At 41.8% G+C, this 14,694-nt stretch overlaps 1 protein-coding gene across 1 annotated transcript; it reads left to right on the top strand.

Moving 5' to 3' along the window:
• The first annotated feature begins 495 nt into the window (after positions 1–495).
• Positions 496–14,290, top strand: MPHOSPH6 (M-phase phosphoprotein 6). Its single transcript, XM_082677669.1, has 5 exons — positions 496–606; positions 5,675–5,787; positions 10,882–10,972; positions 13,061–13,155; positions 13,605–14,290. The coding sequence occupies exons 1-5, from the start codon at positions 556–558 to the stop codon at positions 13,735–13,737; spliced, it is 483 nt and encodes a 160-aa protein (XP_082533795.1). The 5' UTR covers positions 496–555; the 3' UTR covers positions 13,738–14,290.
• Positions 14,291–14,694: the final 404 nt, after the last annotated feature.

Raw genomic sequence — 14,694 nt, 5'->3', positions numbered from 1 at the left:
ACCGCCCCATAGGATTATCGAGGATATAAAATGAACTTATGACACGTAAAGTGATGCAGAACATAGAAAGCCCGCCAGCCACGTTAGAAACACGTGAAAGAAACGGTCGGGGGGCGGGGGGGGCGACGGCTGCTGTGGCAACTATCTCAAAGGTCTCACCAGGGTGACTGGGTCGGCGAGGCAGGACTGGGTCCGTGAGGCGGGCGGCGCTCAGCCGGTGCGCGGCCTGAGGGGCCCGGTCGAAGCCCTCGGGGAAGGCCGACAGAGGCCAGGACTCCGGCCTTCTGCGGCTGCGGCCTCTTTGGGGTCTCCCTCCCGGCGTCAAGTCGCTGCCACTCCTGCTTTGGCGGCCGCGCCTCTCCCCTGAGCTTCTTCACTAGGCGAGCGCTCCCTGAGGCGACGCGCGAAAAGCGCGGGCCAAGCTGAAGCGCGAAAAACGGGGGCGGAGCCACGGGGCGGCACGACGCGATGTACGTAAGCAGGCGCTGACGCGCACGCAGCATCGCGCGTGCGCGGCGGACCTAGTGGCGGAGCGGGGCCGCAGCGGTGCTCAGTATGGCGGCCGAACGCAAAACTAAGTTGTCCAAGAACCTGCTGCGCATGAAGGTGCGGGGACGCGAGGGATGCGGGTCGGGCGGCGGGAGTACCCGGTCTTCCAGACCTGGCTAGAGCCGAGGCGGCGGGCGTATGGGGGCATTCGAGAGGACCCGGAGGACCTCCAGCTCTCGCGGTCGTTCATTCACTTAGCGCCTGCTCTGAGTTAGGCACTGGGAACCGGATTATAAATCCGTCGGATTCTCTTTTAAAGCCCGCGGCCGGATAGGAGAGACGCCTAAGCAGGCAGTTTAGGATGCAGTGTACTAAGTGCAGTGATGCTAGAGTCGCCGGAAGCCCCTGGAACTTACTTGGGCTTCTGAGGGAAATGGCGTCTAGTAGAGAGTGAAGGGTAGGTGGGAGGGTTGGGTACATAGCGGCAGAGACTGTGGGGAAAGCGAGTTCAGAAGTCTGAGAGGCAAAACCCCAAAAAGCCGTTATTTCCAAGAACTAGAGGTCATTCAGTATGTCTGGAAGGCAAGTAGCAAGAAATGGGCCCGGAAAAGGAGACAGTAATCACAAGATGCAAGAAATTTTAGGCCAGGTTAAGGATTTTTTTCTTTGTCTTGTGAGCATTGGGAAGCAGTTGCGCACCGGGGAAAGTATCATGAGCTGTGCTTTTTACTTTTCATCGTTACTTTAACTGTCCAGTGGAGAATACATTGGTGAAAGAAAGACCCGACAAGGGACCAAACTGCAGTCATAACGACCAGCTAGAACTAATGATCTGGGTGAGGGGTTTCAGGTGATGGTGGGAATGGAGAGAATTTTAACAGTTGAGGTGAAAGTGAATTATGTCACCCAACTTGAAAGAAAAGTGATTTTCAGATTTGAAATTGAATCAGTTTAACCAAATAATTTCAGGGTTGTGTGGGGGAAGACAAGGGTGTATGAAATGAATACAGGAATTAAAACAAGAGAAACACCCAAGCCTTAAAACTTAATAGTAGTGGCAAACATACTATGTGGTAGACATTCAGTGCTTTGCATATTATAACGTGTGAAATCCACGTAATAACCCTTTGCGGTGGGCACGATTATTATCCCTCTCTTACAGCTGAGGCACCTGAAACAAGAAGTAGGTAACTTGCCCAAAGTTACACAGCAATAAAGAGTATTGGCAGGACTTAAACTCAGGCAGTCTGGCTTCAAAGCCCCTGCTCTTAATTACTATCTGTACTGCTTGTTGCTGAACACCACTCATAGATGCAGACTGTTAGCTGTCATGTTTACAGAATAATGGAATTTCCAGTGAAGGGAAGCAAGGCATGAGTAATGTTTTGAAAGACTGGAGAGTAAATGTTGCGTGTGCAAGACATGAATGGAGATGCGCTAGGGTGTAACTAGGGATGAATAGGGAGAGTGAGGGTGCAGGGTAAATCATAGCATAATTTATCATTTCTAAAGTACTTCTTTCAAGCATATTAGCAACATTTGAATCATTACTGAACAGAGTTTTTATTTTTGCTTATGGTTTGTAACATCATGTAAGTTTCAGAGAAGTGGACTGGCAAAGCAGACATTGCAAAGATTTTAGCAGTTGTTTTAGCTCTTGGAATAAGTCAAGTGAAGATGTGCTGGGTAATTAGGGCTCAGACCAACTATCTGACTCTTCAATTAGGAAGGAAGAAGTTAACTTAAAAAAATTACCCACCCCTACTTGAGTGATTGGGGAAGACACAACTGGACATTGGAAGCAAAAGAGAGAGAAAAAAATTACACAGGTTCTCTATGTGGGTTAGCAACTTCAGTCATTGATGAGAAAGAACTTACTGGCAGGATACCAGCAGACACAGTGTATACAGATAGAGTGGGGTATCCTTTGAGAAGCAATGGAGCAGCTGCATTCGGTTTCCTTATCTAGCATAGCTGTTCAGCCAGAGCTAATTGTAGAGTAAGAATGAGAGAGTTGAGGATTTAATGTTGACTCATTTGTTTTCTAGCGTACTCGAATTCCTCTGTCTTGGCCAGCTATTGGGGGCTGGAGGGTGATCCTGAGCAGAAGTAGAAAGTAAAGGAGGTAGGTGGAAGGGCTGTCAGTATGATGGAACGGTTGTAGAGAGGGTACTTACTTGTGATTTTAGCTCTTTTGGACTCTTAAGACAGAAATTAGTGAATTTTTTCTGTAAAGAGACTTTAGTCTTGTGGGCCAAACGGCCACTGTTACAACTACTCAGCTCTTCCATTGTGGCTCAGAGGCAAATGAATATGACCTTGTTCTAGTAAAGCTTTATTTACAACAATATACATCCAGCCTAAGGACTGTACTAGTTTGTGAGACCTGCCGTAGGCCGTCAGTTGTGAGTAAAGTTAAATCACTATCTTTAGAGTATGTTCTTAGATGCTGTAGAGTCAGGAGAATTGGGCAGTTTCTTGATTCATATTCACAGGATGATCTGTCCTTTCCATGTGTACAGAATGTGTATGTGTGTGTGTGTGTGTGTGTGTGTATTTTGTATACCATAAATAATATCTACCTGACTAAAATTAGGAGGTAAAAGGGCAGTTGAGCAGGACTGATAAGTTTCACCACCAAGAGTATAAGTGATGAAATGAAGCATCTAGGTTTAAAGAGAGCCATCCAAGAAAGGGAATCTGGAAAAATAAGACAAGTCTAGACTCACGTTCAAAGAAAATTTATTGAGTTCCTCTCAGGTACCAAGTACTGCCTGAGTACCAGTAATACAAGATGAACAAAAGACATGGTCTACTATTCATAATTTTAGTCTTTTGGGAGGCACAGAAAAAGCATAATGAGCCAGTGTTCATAAGGCTGTCTTAGAAGTAGGGAAAGGTATTCTTTTATGGGAACAGACCTGAGAAGAGCTTGGCCAGAAAAGTCAGGGAAGGCCCAAAGGACACATGCTCTGGGCCTTCCCAGAGAAATATTTTGCCAGGGAGAAAATTGAAGCATGATGTTGAGTAGCAGAGGCAGAGGAGTGGGAAGTACAGGGTATGCATTACAGAAATTGCCAATTCTTCTTTCCTATGGTGAGGCTATAGACACAGAGGTGAAAGGATGAGGACTACAAAACACTTTAGATAGATTGCAAACATTTCTTTTATGTTTATTTAAAATAATGATAGATTCACAAGTTGCAAAAAATGTAGAGAGATGCCGTGCACACTTCACCTCCCTGTCTTATATTGCTAGAGTACAGTGCAAAGCCAGGAAATGGACAGTGGTGCAATCCACAGAGCCTGCTCAGATTTCACTGTTTTACATGCACTCCTTCATGTGTGGGGGCAGGTGTATGTGAGCGTGTTTATCGTGTGTAGATTCATGTAACCATTACCACATTCAGGATACAGAATTGTTCCGTCACCACCAAGTTCCCTTGAGCGACCCCTTTGTAGCCACGCCCACTCCCTTCTATCATGCCTAACCTCTGACAACCACAGATCTGTTCCCCATTCCTATAATTGTGTGACTTCAAAGATGTTGTATAAATGTAATCATTACAATGTGTAACCTTTTGAGATTGACTTTTTTCACTCAGCGTAATTCACTTGAGATCCTTCTAGGTTATTGAGTCAATCAGTAGTTCCTTTTTATTGCTGAGTAATATTCTGTGCTATGGATGTACCATATACTTAACCATTCACCTCTTGAAGAGTATTTTGGTTGTTTCCAGTTTGGGGCTATTGCATATAGAGCTGCTGTGAATATTCTTGTATAACTTTTTGAGTGAATGTAAGTTTTCATTCCCTGGGATAAATGCCCAAGAGGACAGTTGCTGGGTTCTATGGTAAGTGGATGTTTACTTGTGTAAGAAATTGTCAAGCTATTTTCCACAGAGGTTATACCATTTTACTTTCCCACCAGCAGTGTAGGAGTGATCCAGTTTCTCTACGCCATCATCAGAACTTGATGTTATCACTGTATTTGTGAACATTTTTCAAGTCTTGTCATTTCATTTTGTAGCCATTGGTAAAGCCCTTATGCCTAAAAATGCTTGTGTTTCTGGAAGAGCTGGAGTAGAGGGGAAAGTAATATGGAGCCTGGATAAGGGAAATAAATGGGGATTAATGGAACCCTAGACCTAACTTCTGGGGTGCTCCTGGATGTTTTCTGAATTTATTTTTTCCCATATTGATACTTCATCATTTTGCTGCAGTTAACTTCTTGGTTTGTTCGTCTGTCTTCTGAGGAAATATAGTTATTGTTTGTGCTAGGAAGAGACTAACAGCAGGACTGGCCTGTTTTGAGTTGAGCTTCTGCAGATTTTAGAATAAAGTGCAGCCGTAGAGTTGATGAGCGTTTCAGAAGATAGATGTAAGTGAAGAGCAGTGAGGTTACAGATACAGCTTTGCGGCCATCTGTGTTCACAGAGCCCTTACAATGCATCATTCGTCATGCTGGTACTGATGGAGGTGATCCAAACACAGTCCCTGCCCTGAAGGTCTTCAGAAAAAACAGATACTCAAGAAATTAAAATGTCCTGAGACTAGTTGAAGCTGCCATGGGAAGCTTCTAGGAGAGAGATGCTGATTTCGCCTGCAGCTGTCAGGGACGATTTTACAGAGATGGAGTAGCCTTACCTATGTCAGAAGGGCTAGAAGTTGGCCAGGTGGAAGAACTTGAGAAGGGCATTACAAATCCAGGTCAGCAGGTGCAAAGGCCGATGGGCTTCCCAGGTCAGAGAGACGTTCGGATAGTACTGAGCATCCTCTCCTTTCTGCCCCCCTCACTTTCTGTCTCAACCTGCCTGTCCTGCTCTGTGGATCAGCCTTTTGTCTTAGCCCTTGCTCACTGGCTATTATGTAAAACTGAAATATTTAACATGATACTTATTGAATACAGTTGGGGGGTTTTGCCTGTTTTATTAAATTAGAAAAACTAAAATGTGGTAAAGCTCTTTTAAAGTCTTCTAAAGGAAGTACACATGTTGCTTTTTATGTGCTCTAGCAGGCTCCCTCCTGAAGTGGTGGTGTCAAGGGCAGGGCTAAGCTGCTTGGTCACCCCACCCCCACCCATGAGACAGGATTTCCAGAGAAATGAGGGAGGGCAGGTTGAGTTTTCCTCAACTGTAAGCTGGGAAAAATAGTTGCTGACACTGATTTTGTTTCGTTTTGACAGTTCATGCAAAGGGGACTGGACTCAGAAACCAAGAAACAACTAGAAGAGGAAGAAAAGAAAATCATTAGTGAAGAGCACTGGTACTTGGATTTGCCCGAGCTTAAAGAGAAAGAGTAGGTTTTTTATGACACTTTGGGCATTCAAAGGGAAATCCCTGTAAATGTGATTGATCATTGCATGACATAAAACCCATGAAATAGTATCTATTCAGTTTCTTGAACTAGACTTGCAAATTTTTTAAAATTATTAAGTCTGTAAGAGTTCTGGTTTGATTTATACATTTTTATTGGTCCTCGGCCATCATTTATAACATCCTTCTTTTTTTTTTACATTGAATAAAGGAATCCAGCCTGTATATCTCTGGTAATAACTGGAGACCTTTTATGAGAATCAGTAATGTGCTCTGTATCATATTAAGTTCTGAAGATTAGATGTGTTCTTCAAGCCTCTCCAGTTTTGTTTCAGTAACAGAGTTCTCCATTAGGCTGAGCTTTGTAAAGGCAGGTCAAGAATGTTTTATTTTCTTTTTTTTAATTTTTGCTATTAATACCAGTCATCTTAGCTACGATGAATTGAGTCTATAGTGTGTTCTAGGAACTGGGCTAAGCACTTTACATCTCTTAATTATTTAATCCTCATAGCAAACTTGAGAGCTGGCTACTATCATTCCATCCATTTTATAGTTGATGAAACTGAAGCTTAAGGGAGGGTAACTAGGCCAGGGTCACCAGCTAGTCGTTACTGAAGCTTGATAACACACTAGATCATTTCTCTTCCACCTCTAAGCTTGGTTGATGCATGATAAATTTTGAATGAAGGAGTGAAGGATTCACATCGTCAATTAATTTTTCTAAATTCTTCTGGAAGCTACTTATCATTTCTCCTTGATGCTTTTCTTATCTGTGGTGTGGCAGTTTTATTTAAATTTTGTCCAATGACTGAAGATGCTGCTTATTGTCTCCAGGCTCATTTGTGTCTTTCCTTTCCATACCTTGTAATTTATTTTCTTTTTAACACATTGTTTTCCATGGTTCATTTGGTGGGCTTTTTCTGAATCTTTTCTGGAAGGTTAGACATGCTTCTCTAAAGATAGAAAGTACGTCCCACCAGGAGGGATGGAAGGAAGGTACTTTGTTTTCTCTGCTTGCTTCTCAACTTGCTTTTCTCTTGCTTCTCAGAGGAAGCAAGATGTTAGTGAGGAAGGCGAAGATGATGCTGAAGATGGTATGGATTTGGGAGCAGGGGCTGGTAGGAAGGGACCGTTACTGGTAAGGAGCTATGATTTAATTTTATGCCTTGGCTAAACTTGCTCGAAGTTTTGCCACATGTTTTGTTACTTGGCTTTTATTGAAAAGCAAGACAGTTTGTATCCTGTTTTCGGTATTGTTTTTTTTCCCCCAACACAGCATGTTGGTCCCAGAAAAATGACCTCTAGATTTCCTAGGGAGGTAGGTGTCTCAATCTGTTCAGGTACTATGACAAAATACCACAGGCTGGGAAGCTCATGAACAACAGAAATTTATTTCTCACAGTTCTGGAGGCTGGAATTTTAAGATCAGGATACCAGCATGGTCATGTTTTGATGATGGCCCTCTTCCTGGTTCATAGCCAGCGCCTTCTTGCTATGTCCTCACCTGGTGGAAGTAGCTAGGGATCTCTGTGGGGTCTCTTACCTAAGGCCCTAAACCCTTCATGAAACCCCACGCTCATGACTTATGTACTTTCCAAAGGCCTCACTTCCTAGTACCATCATCTTTGAGGGTTAGGATTTTAACATATGAATTTGGGGGTGGGGAGGGGACAAACATTCAGACCATAGCAGTAAATAATAACCTTTTGCCATCATTCAGTGTCCTATTTATGTATAGGAACGAATTATCAGTTTAGGATGTTGGCAGGAAGAGATGACACTGTCAAATTGGGTAATTTGAGGAGTGTATAACAGAGACCACCAAAGTGTGAGCAGGTGTAGGGAAGCCACTGTGGACAGTGCATCACCTTGGTGGCTTGTATAGTAGAAATAATTTCCACTCCAGGCCTGGAGGATCAAGAGGAGGGAATGGTTACTGAATCTCAAGACAGACTGTGTGGAGAGAGCATCTTACAAGAGCTGCTACCTTTATTTGAGGGCACGGCCAGCCCAACTAATCCCATAGGAAGGGAGCCAGCCGTTCCAGACAGCAAAGGAGCCCTTCCATGTATTACATTCAGATCAGCCTCCCAAGGCATTGATGGGGGGCGGGGAGAGTGGGGAATAGATCTAGAGGGGTAAATGGATGGTATGTCCCTGGGGTGTGTGTGTTTTAACACCCCAAATAGGGAGACAGTGGAATGGATTGGTTAATTAAGTGCATGGGCTCTGGAGACAGGCAGACCTGGGTTTGATGCCCATCTCTGCTACTTGCTTACTTGGGATCTTGGGCAAGTTATTGAACCTGTCTTGTCATTTGTATATTGGGTGTGATAATAGTATCTGTCACTTACATTATGAGAAGTAAATGAGATAATGTATGTGAAGCAGTGAGCACAGTGCCCGGCATAAAACACAAGAAATGTTAGCAGTATATGTGTTTCCTTATACTTGAATATTATGAAATTCACCCACTCTTTTTGCTCATTTGTGTCTGTGAATCTTTACTTGGTATTGTCATCTGAATTATTGCAGAGGGTTACTACTATCTGTGAAACTGGAGATTCCATTGTGCTCTGGGAGTCTAGAGGTTGCCATTCAGCTGCACTGGGCTATAACTCAGTGACTGTTAGGACTGTTCAGTGTTCATACCTCCCCTTATAGGACACCCCTGGCCAGTGACCAGGCTATGTAGGGGAATGAGGGTCTGGCTTCTTTGTGTCAGCTTGGAACAACTGCAGGGCTTCCTAGAGTTTCTTGTAGGGGCTGAGGTCTTGGCATAGCCACGTTGCAAGTCAGCTTTTCCCTCAGCCCAGTCTTGCAGTCTTCGTTTCCATAGAGGGGCATCTGCCACGCAGCACTCACCAATAAAACTTCTGCACATAACTCTGTCTCAGAGTCTGTTTCCAGGGAACCTGACATAAAATACTTAGGAATACTAGGAATAGAATTTACCAGATCCAAGTTTTGCTGTGTTGTGGCTATATGGTTTTTCTCGAAAGGATGTGCCGTGGTATAGAGGATGTGAGTATAGCCATTTTAATTACTCCTTTGCCATAGGATGTTGTTTAAAAAGTATTTTTGCCTCCTGTGCTTCTCGTGCTTGTGCATTGTGGCCTGGTGAACTTTAAGAACTGTGAGCTCTGAGATTGACCCTACTTAGCAAACTGACAAGTTAGCCTGCCACAGTTTCATGGATACTGGTGGAAGGTACGAGATTCCTGAGTCAGAGACAGAGGACTTTATTACTCACAGCACAGCAAGCAGCATGAGCATCACATTGGCATCATTTCCCCTAATGCCAGGGAGAATGATGTGGCACCCACGGTAGGTTTGCATCACAGCAAAGTCCTGAGCTTAGGAAACCTGAGTCTTTGATACTAGACTGCAAACAGACTTGCCCTTGGCTCCAATGGAGGCATTATCTTTATTATACTGGGCATTAAGCAAGTCTGCGCTTTGCTCCAGAGGAAGAATGAAGGCAAAGCTCTGCCTTTCAAAGCTGTTCACTGTGCATATATCCTTAAAAAGATATTTCGGAACAAAAGGGCATGTAGTGCCTCACTCACAAGGTGTGCGAAAATGAGAGAGTCCCATAGAGAATTCTTTCTCAGCAGTGAGTTTTTGCCCTGTTTTGCCGTGCATATTATTTGTGGCCTGAGGCAAGTTTGTTTATTTTTTTCTGAGCAGTAGTTTCTCATCTGCAAAAATAGATGAATATTTCCCTTATTTGCTAACTGAATTAGTGTCGCTCATCATTGAAACTATCCTGTAGATAACAAACCACTTACGCTCCTTTCTATATTAATGTTACAGTTATTGGGCCAATAGAAACCCATGGGAAAGCCCTCTGAGGGGCCAGTGGCCCTACTATGAATCCTTTCCTGGCCTTTGGGTCCACCTCTTGACTTAAGTGAATGCTTAAATGCATATGTATGGTGCTTTCCTGAGGGAGATGATTTACTGGGGACATTCGTGATGTTTTATCACCTGTACTTCACAAGAAACAAGATCGGTTGAAAGGGAATCCCTAGATTATGGAAGAGGCTGGACAAAAAATTCAAGAGAACATGTGCCTAAATTTTTTGGTTACAGTCGGCGGGCTGGTTTGGTACCAGTTGCTCCCTTGTGGCCAGGAGTGGAATAACCTTCTTCATGTTTATCCATTGTATAAGTCTGTTATTTATTATCTGGCCCCCCTCTAGAATGTAACCTCCATGAGAGCAGAGCCTCTCAGTAATGGCTGTCTCCCCAGCTCTAGAACAGTGCCTGGCACACAGTTTGGTTTAACAAGGGTTTGCCGAGTGACTGAATGAATGAGCGCATCTTGACAAGAAGCAGGGCAGGATTGCTTGACAAGGAACAATCTGCCATAAAGGCCAAGTATTTGCTTTCCTGGCTTGCTTTATGGTTGATTGCTGGGCTGTAGTCGGATATGCTTACCTGGAATTGGGGTCATAAACTGGTGACTCACGGGAGAATCCCTTTTGGAGACTGAAACATTCACACTTGCATCACATTTCCAGGGCAACAGCGCCTCCTGGATGCCCTCTCAGCAGCAGTGTCATTTTTACCAGGGTGGTTTTGTAGCATGATTTTGGTTTGGAGTCAGCCACCTAGCTGCCCTGTTTCTGCCCATTTTCCAGTTCTGCTCATCCAGCTCTCCCATTGATTCTGTGAGATACCAGTATCCTTATAATAAATTACTTCTCTACTTAAGTCATCCAGGGCCAGTCGTTATTTACAGCTAAGAGCTCCAATTAAAACACTCTTTTAAGCTACCTAGGACACTAATTTCTGCAGATTTAATAAAAACTTGGTGGAGGGTATAAACGTCAACGAACCTTTGCTTCACTTTTGGAAAATTCAGGTGCCCTGCCACTCTTGCCTCCTAATGCCTTTGTTGACCAAATTAATCAGTTTTTATTTCTAATCCTAGGTCAGAAATATTACTGTATTTTTTCTTGATTCCGCTGAGAACCATAAGATGTATTTTTCATTTGAGATCTTGACTTTTATTTGCTGTGCTTTGTTATAAGTAGTCATGGTATTAATACAGGTTTATTTTCTCGTCTAGGAGTTTCATAATAGAAGAGCAGAGTTTCTCGTTATGTGAAGATCTTCTCTACGGAAGAATGTCATTCAGAGGATTTAATCCTGAGGTTGAGGTATTAAATATAATTGCTTCACATTTAAGATTTTTCCAATTGAATTCTTTCTGCTTATAATTGGGTTTAGGTTTTTCCCAACCAGATACCATTTCTCCTCATTATATAGAAAATAACAAATCTTGAACTATTGCCATAGCTATTTAAAGAAATTATAGGCATTGCAGTCTAGTTTTATGATAGAATTGAGTAGATAATTTAATATAGCAGTATACAGTCCCGGACAGTGCCACTGTTAAGTGTTAGAATTTTACCTCAGTTCTTTTGCAGGAATGTCAGGATTTTATTCATATGATGCTATTACAAAAAATTATTTTCTGGCATCTATAAATGTATCTTTTCTAGTGGAAAAAATGTTACTTAAAATTTGAGTAATTTGACTTTTTAATGGACAGGTTTTAATCCAAGCTTGTAAATAGATTTTTAAATGAATCTTTTGAAAGTTTGTCTGAAAACGAAATATTCAGCTTATAACTGAGACGTTCATTTTAATTTTCCTGCCTTGGGGTTGTAGAGAAGCACAGACCTTCGTTTAACAAATAACTATTAGAACTCTGGCTTATATATTGAAAGCCATCTGTCAGGTACTTGACTGACCAAATGGAGGTTTGTGGTATAAAGCTTTAGTTTTGTAACTATCACTTGAAGCCAAGGTTTCTTAGCCCTGGCACTTTTGACAATTGAGGCCAGATTATTCTTTATGGTGGGGGCTTTCCGTGCACTGTAGGATGTTGAGCAGCATCCCTAGCTTCTACCCTCTACCCACTAGATACATATATACACCCCAGTTGTGACCCCAAAAAATGTGTCCAGATATTGCCAGAGGTCCCTTGGCAAGCAAAATCATACCCGGTTGAAAACCAGTTCTCTCAGGATGCTTATAGGAGCCACAGTTAACCAAACTAAATGCCAGAGTTTATTTAAAGATTGTAGGTTGGTTTTCTTTCTCTTCCTTTTTTGAGGGGATATGATAATTAAGGTGTTAAATTTACTTTACACAGAATCAACACAAAGTGTTTGTTTTTAATATATTTCCTTGTTTTGGCCTGCTTAAGCTTTAGATTAGGAAGACAAAGAGGACAATGGGGTAAAAGGGAAAAAAAGATAGCAAAGATTATGAGTGGATGATGCCCAGAGACTAGGGTATTGGGCAGGCAGGGACTCCAAAGTATGTCTGATACAGTGGGAAAAGGAGTTGATCTGGCCCTCCAAATTTGACGTGGGAAGTTATTAGAAAATGACTTTAATCACTGGCACTCTGTAACACTGAATATATTCTCTCTGGGAAAGGTTTTGAACTGTTTGGCTTGCAGGCCTGAGCTGTCATAAATTGTGAGAAAAGTTCAATGTACCTGGCTATAAAAAGAATGATACCAACTTGAGAGTACTTACTTTATTATAAGCAGGATGAACTTAGAACACATTTTTTAATATCTATGTGTTTCTAGTGATAAGAGGTAGTGTACTTTTTTTTTAAGTCTGTCAGAGGATAACTATCAAGAAAAGGTTAACGTGAGAAAAAGAAATGAAGGAGAGACCCATGACGCGTGGACATCATGTGGAAATCAGTGCGTTATCCACCCGCGTGTTCAGGGGTGAGGAAGGTCTCCCAATTATACCAGAGCCAGCCTTCCAGTTCTTCCAGCAGTTTGCTGCTCCCCTTCCTCAACCACCACCAAAAACTACATTTAAAATTACTCTTGACTGTAGTGTTTCTCCCATTTGGCTCAAAGTTGGGAAGTTCAAAAGGTATCTGAAAGTTTACTTCTTCTTTCCCCCAGTCACTAGAGTGTGTCAGCAGTGTGCCTGCTTTAGATACAAGTAACTAATAAATTTATGATCTAAAATACATTTAAATTCATTAACAGTAAGTCTAATCTAGTGGAACTTTGTCTTATTATTATTTTAATTCAGAGCTGGCTTCTATCTGCTTATTGTAGAATAAAGTATTATAGAGAATCCCTTATAAATTTTGGTTAGTCCTGTAGATTCTGTGGCTTCTGTGTCTCTACCTTCAAATACGTTTGACCCCAGTTCCTTTAACAAGCTTTTTCCAGCCCTGCTAGTCCCCATTGTTGTATTTTTCAGAAATTAATGCTTCAGATGAATGCTAAGAACAAAGCAGAGGAAGTTGAAGAGGAAACAGTGGAGCTCGATGTGTCAGATGAAGAAATGGCTAGAAGGTAATTGTTACCTTGGACCAGCTTTATAATCTGAGCCCAGCATTCACTGGCTCTCACATGTGCACTCTTTCCGCATGGTGACTGGTCTACCGTACCTTTGAAGGGAGTACCCCAGCAGAAAGTCATCTTGGCTTAGTCATCTTCTAACACGGCCTGGGGTGGATTTATACCTGTCACAGGCTGGCAAATTGAGGGCTTATTTCTAGTGCTGCTTCTAATACATATTTTAAAATATACATCTCAGTTTATTTAGGATAATGGAAAAACAAAAACAGAAGAATTTAATCGTTCATAGAGAAGTTCATAAATTTTAAATCAGATGGTTTCTTTTAATCAAAGTTTTGATTTTTCTTATTCTTTGTTACGTACTTGGTTTGATATTCTTGACAAGTCTTGATTCCTACCTTTTTTATTTGAAACTAAACTTGTTCTGTATATCATCTTAACAGATACGAGACCTTGGTGGGGACAATTGGGAAAAAGTTTGCCAAAAAAAGAGACCGTGTCAATTATGAAGAAGATGAAAATGGAGACATAAAACCAATTAAAACAAAGAAGATGTTCTTAAAACCCCAAGATTAAAACTGATGGCTTAAGATATGGCTCAGGGATGCCTTGTGAGAATTAGCACATTTTGGAACTCATTCTGTTGGTTCCTCTATAGTTATTAATGCTGTAATGTTTATTTGTAAAGAAATGTATAATTTTGGAAACATGCTGTTTTTGGAACAGATGTGTGTTGGATGTTATACATCCTTTGCTTAATGGTATTCATCAAGAGTGGATTTTTAACCCTTGATCTTCAACTGTACATAGGTACGTGGTTGCTTCCTAAAAAATTTTTTATCTCAGATTTTTTTAATATAGTTCTCCAGTCACTGACCTTGAATTGACTCATGTAAACTGATACCAGTGTTTAAATTGCCCTTATGTTTATAATCATGTCAAGTCAGTTCATACATATATTTCAGAATCAAATGTCATGAGAATTTATTATATGTAAATTCATCAAGAACAAACATGCCTCTCCAGGCTGAAATATTTCCATGCTACCAAGTCAATGTCAGTGTGTGGAATTATGTTTTTTTGTTTAAAGTCTTTAATTAATTAAGAAAAAAGATTGTTCTGTAATAAATACCTGTTTTCATGTACTTTTTCATTCTCTTATACTTTCAAATAATAATTTTAGTCTAATTCAGTATTGGAGCTTTTGTCCAATTAGTAACTTTTAAAAAACAGCCATTAATTTAGAATATGGTGATGTATTAGGTTGAACCGTAAGAAATTGCCTTGGTCTTCCGTGGTGGCACAGTGGTTGAGAGTCCGCCTGCCGATGCAGGGGACACGGGTTCATGCCCCGGTCCGGGAAGATCCCACATGCCGCGGAGTGGCTAGGCCCGTGAGCCATGGCCGCTGAGCCTGTGCATCCGGAGCCTGTGCTCCGCAACGGGAGAAGCCACAACAGTGAGAGGCCCGTGTACCGCAAAAAAAAAAAAAAAGAAATTGCCTTTCATGGGTCAAAAACAATTATCGATTTTT

This window comes from Grampus griseus, assembly GCF_964374135.1.
Source record: "Grampus griseus genome assembly, chromosome: 19".
Taxonomy (NCBI): Eukaryota; Metazoa; Chordata; class Mammalia; order Artiodactyla; family Delphinidae; genus Grampus; species Grampus griseus.
Note: the sequence above shows the minus strand (reverse complement) of the source record. Positions and strands in the feature narration are given on the sequence as shown.

Excerpts from the sequence above, each read along its gene's own strand:
- MPHOSPH6 (XM_082677669.1), top strand. The coding sequence starts at position 556 with ATGGCGGCCGAACGCAAAACTAAGTTGTCCAAGAACCTGCTGCGCATG. Across the intron at positions 607-5,674 it reads AGAACCTGCTGCGCATGAAG|TTCATGCAAAGGGGACTGGA; the intron begins GTGCGGGGACGC and ends TCGTTTTGACAG. Across the intron at positions 5,788-10,881 it reads CCCGAGCTTAAAGAGAAAGA|GAGTTTCATAATAGAAGAGC; the intron begins GTAGGTTTTTTA and ends TTTCTCGTCTAG.